Below are 2926 nucleotides of genomic sequence, written 5' to 3' on the forward strand. Positions count from 1 at the left end.
CTGACACTTGGAAGAGCTACGCCTATTTTCCTGTAGACGGCTCATCGCCCCGCCTAGCGAGCCGTCCTGAGATATACTGACGATAGCGAAGACACTCGGGGTCCTTGACCTTAACCGCCAATACCAACTATTCGCACTCCAGCATCTACGATTGTGAACTAGTGCTAATCTCGATCTTTATTTCCAGAGTCATTTCTTGTTATATTTATTATATATTATATCGTGTCATAATACTGAAGTTAAAATATATTGTTATAGTATCAGCTGCTGTGTTTGACACCAACCTTATATTTCTCTATGTGTGGATATTAGAGTAATCTTATACCCATCACAAACAGTTCATCTTATACATAATCACCATAATGGGCACAATGTGAGAAAAAATAGTACTTATACTACCGAGGAATTATCCGAATCGTTTGGTACAATTTTGGCACTGGAGTAGGCTTCTTGATGGCCATACCCGGTCTTACACTGACTCAGTTAACAAGATGAGATTGTGAACTGACTTCAGGATTAACAACTGACTTTATTCTTTTCCCAGAAATATCAAGTGTGGAATCTGCCCTAGTCATCTTAGCTTTTCCTACTTGACTGCGGTGGTTGAACATATTATCTTTTCCACTTGTTCCAAAGACTCATTTTAGGCTACGCCCCTACCTTGGTGCTGGACTATTTGGTAGTAGTGGCACACTATCATTACAGTTATATTCGGTAGAATAACTGAATGTTTATGTATATATATATATATATATATATATATATATATATATATATATATATATCCATAAATGGTTAGAGTTTATTAAAACACAAAGAAAGCAATCTGTATTTATTGAAACGATAATAACCCTAGACCAAAACAACAAAGATATTCTTCGATTCAATACTGTTGCAGAAATCGAAGCCATCGAACCACAAATCTTTGGAATTAACCAGAAATGTGGAAAAACGTACCCATTATCACTTAAAACTAGTCAGAAATGCCAAGATTAATCTGCTATTATCAACTCTATCTCTCTCTCTCTCATCTTCGTATTCCTCTTCACTGTCTCACACACTTCCATTTTCATCCAGCAGTTTGTTCTTAGCTCGTCGTCCTCATTCTTGGCCGGTCAATGTCATGAACTATGACACGGTGATTTTCTCGACCTGTTGGGAAACATAATCATTATCACTTTAATAATTTCGGTAAAATAGTTTATCTGATATTGTGACACGTTCGTATCCATTAATTTTCCTCTTTTCCCGCCACTTCCCCTCTAACCTAAGCTTTCCCCCCTTTTTCCCCCTTCACTCACCGTGCGGCCGTTGAGGGGCAGCACTGGGCGGTAGTTGTCTTCAATGTGGTGCTCTCCGTCGTCCCCGAGAAGCCCTCGGAATTGCTCAAGCTGGCCGAGAAAGAGACAGATTAGAAGGAGGCAGTTTGGCCTGATTTTTACGACAATTATGCTTACCATAATCATCGTTATAGTTCTTATTTCCATTACTATTAACACCATCATCCGTATCATTACTACCTACATGCTTTGTCCCATTTATCATTTACTACGTATTTCTGATTACTCTTCTCGTTTGCACTGACCTGACTCTCAGAAATAGTAATGGGGTCTTGGAAGACAGTCCAAGTCACGATCTCGTTACACGTGGGAGTTGTCAAGGAACCTTGGTATCTGTAGAAGGTGTTGGTGTTCGCTGGCAGGAGGTCTTGCAGAGGGAACTTCGTTGCCAGGTATTCTTCATCACCTGAATACCAACAATGAATTCAGTCGTAAATAACATAGGTAGGGCTTCAACCCTAAGAAGACTATTTTGTATCATATAACATATTGTCAGACTTTAACATCATTACAAACTTACATTTACGATATAACCGCACTCGCTTTTCGTATTGCTAACCATAAAAAGTTGCTGAACTTATTGGTCCAAACCTGAATTTTTGATGGTAGCGAGCCCGTCGATGATTGGTGTTAAATCGGGATTGTCAATCAGACCGCCAAGGAGCATAATGCCCAACACAGCAAGACCATCTTCATACGCGATCGCGTTGCCAAGGGAACCATACTCAGTCTTGAAGTGCACCAGATGAAGCTCGGCAGCGTATCTGGATGGGTGGCAATCATTTAGCTAAGCTCCATCAAGTAGCTGATAGTATTTCGCGTCGTATACTGATACATTGAGTGGTTCGGCATCTACAACTGCACATCAACTCACGCGATTCCATTGATGGTATGTTCCGAGCCCTGTGTGCTGATGCTGCCCCAGTGGAAATGGAACTGGGCGAAGGTGTATTTTCCGCCCAACTCTCCGCCGCTCACGGAGGGAAGGTCTGTGGTGTTCGTCACGGTCCACGCAACCTTGGCTGAAAAAAAGTATAAATATATCTCACTTTAAAACCAGGACAGCGACACTTTGCACAAAAAGAATCTCATGCCACCCTTTATGAAAATAAGAGAATTCCGTCAAAATATTTCTATACATGTATCAGGGTACCTGAGTGTCCATTGTTTTCGATCTTCATGTCATCGGGGACAGTGTCGTATTTCTCCAGCACCCACGCATCGGAGGAACTGGTGGCAGTGGCTTCGAGGCCATTCAGGGCGATTGGGGACTGACTGCTGCCAGCACAGTAGTTGGGGAACAATGTGGCCCAGTTCTCGGGACCTGTTAGCAGGACAAGTACAACTATCAAAGGGAACGAATAGCCGTTTTATATTTGATCTAAGCTTGAATCTTCTGTGTATCGGAATTATGCATTATCAGTTATAAAGTTACAGAAATGTAAAGTACAGGTTCATTTTCGTACAGTGTTAATGATGCTAAATTCTTAGAACCCAAAATTTTGTCTTCAGGGAATACAGTACTGAATTATTTATGGTTATTTACCTCCTTCACCCTTGTAGCTCCATGTAGGTACCGAGGGAGG

The 2926-nt window shown here is 41.3% G+C and overlaps 1 protein-coding gene across 1 annotated transcript in view; it reads right to left on the minus strand.

Moving 5' to 3' along the window:
* Positions 1 to 818: 818 nt before the first annotated feature.
* Positions 819 to 2926, minus strand: part of LOC122258684 (carbonic anhydrase 2-like) — a 2403-nt gene continuing 295 nt past the window's right edge. Inside the window, exons 1-7 of the mRNA XM_086543993.1 lie at positions 2887 to 2926; positions 2494 to 2664; positions 2215 to 2362; positions 1932 to 2104; positions 1586 to 1746; positions 1302 to 1391; positions 819 to 1152 (exon numbers count right to left, since the gene is read on the minus strand). The exon at positions 2887 to 2926 is cut by the window's right edge and continues 295 nt beyond it. Coding sequence (XP_086400119.1) covers positions 1129 to 1152; positions 1302 to 1391; positions 1586 to 1746; positions 1932 to 2104; positions 2215 to 2362; positions 2494 to 2521 — 624 coding nt within the window. The 5' untranslated portion in view covers positions 2522 to 2664; positions 2887 to 2926 and the 3' untranslated portion in view covers positions 819 to 1128. The remainder of the gene's footprint in view (positions 1153 to 1301; positions 1392 to 1585; positions 1747 to 1931; positions 2105 to 2214; positions 2363 to 2493; positions 2665 to 2886) is intronic.

The sequence above is a fragment of the Penaeus japonicus genome, unplaced genomic scaffold, assembly GCF_977035675.1.
Source record: "Penaeus japonicus unplaced genomic scaffold, GWHDUDI00000001_assembly GWHDUDI00000014, whole genome shotgun sequence".
In the NCBI taxonomy this organism is placed as follows: Eukaryota; Metazoa; Arthropoda; class Malacostraca; order Decapoda; family Penaeidae; genus Penaeus; species Penaeus japonicus.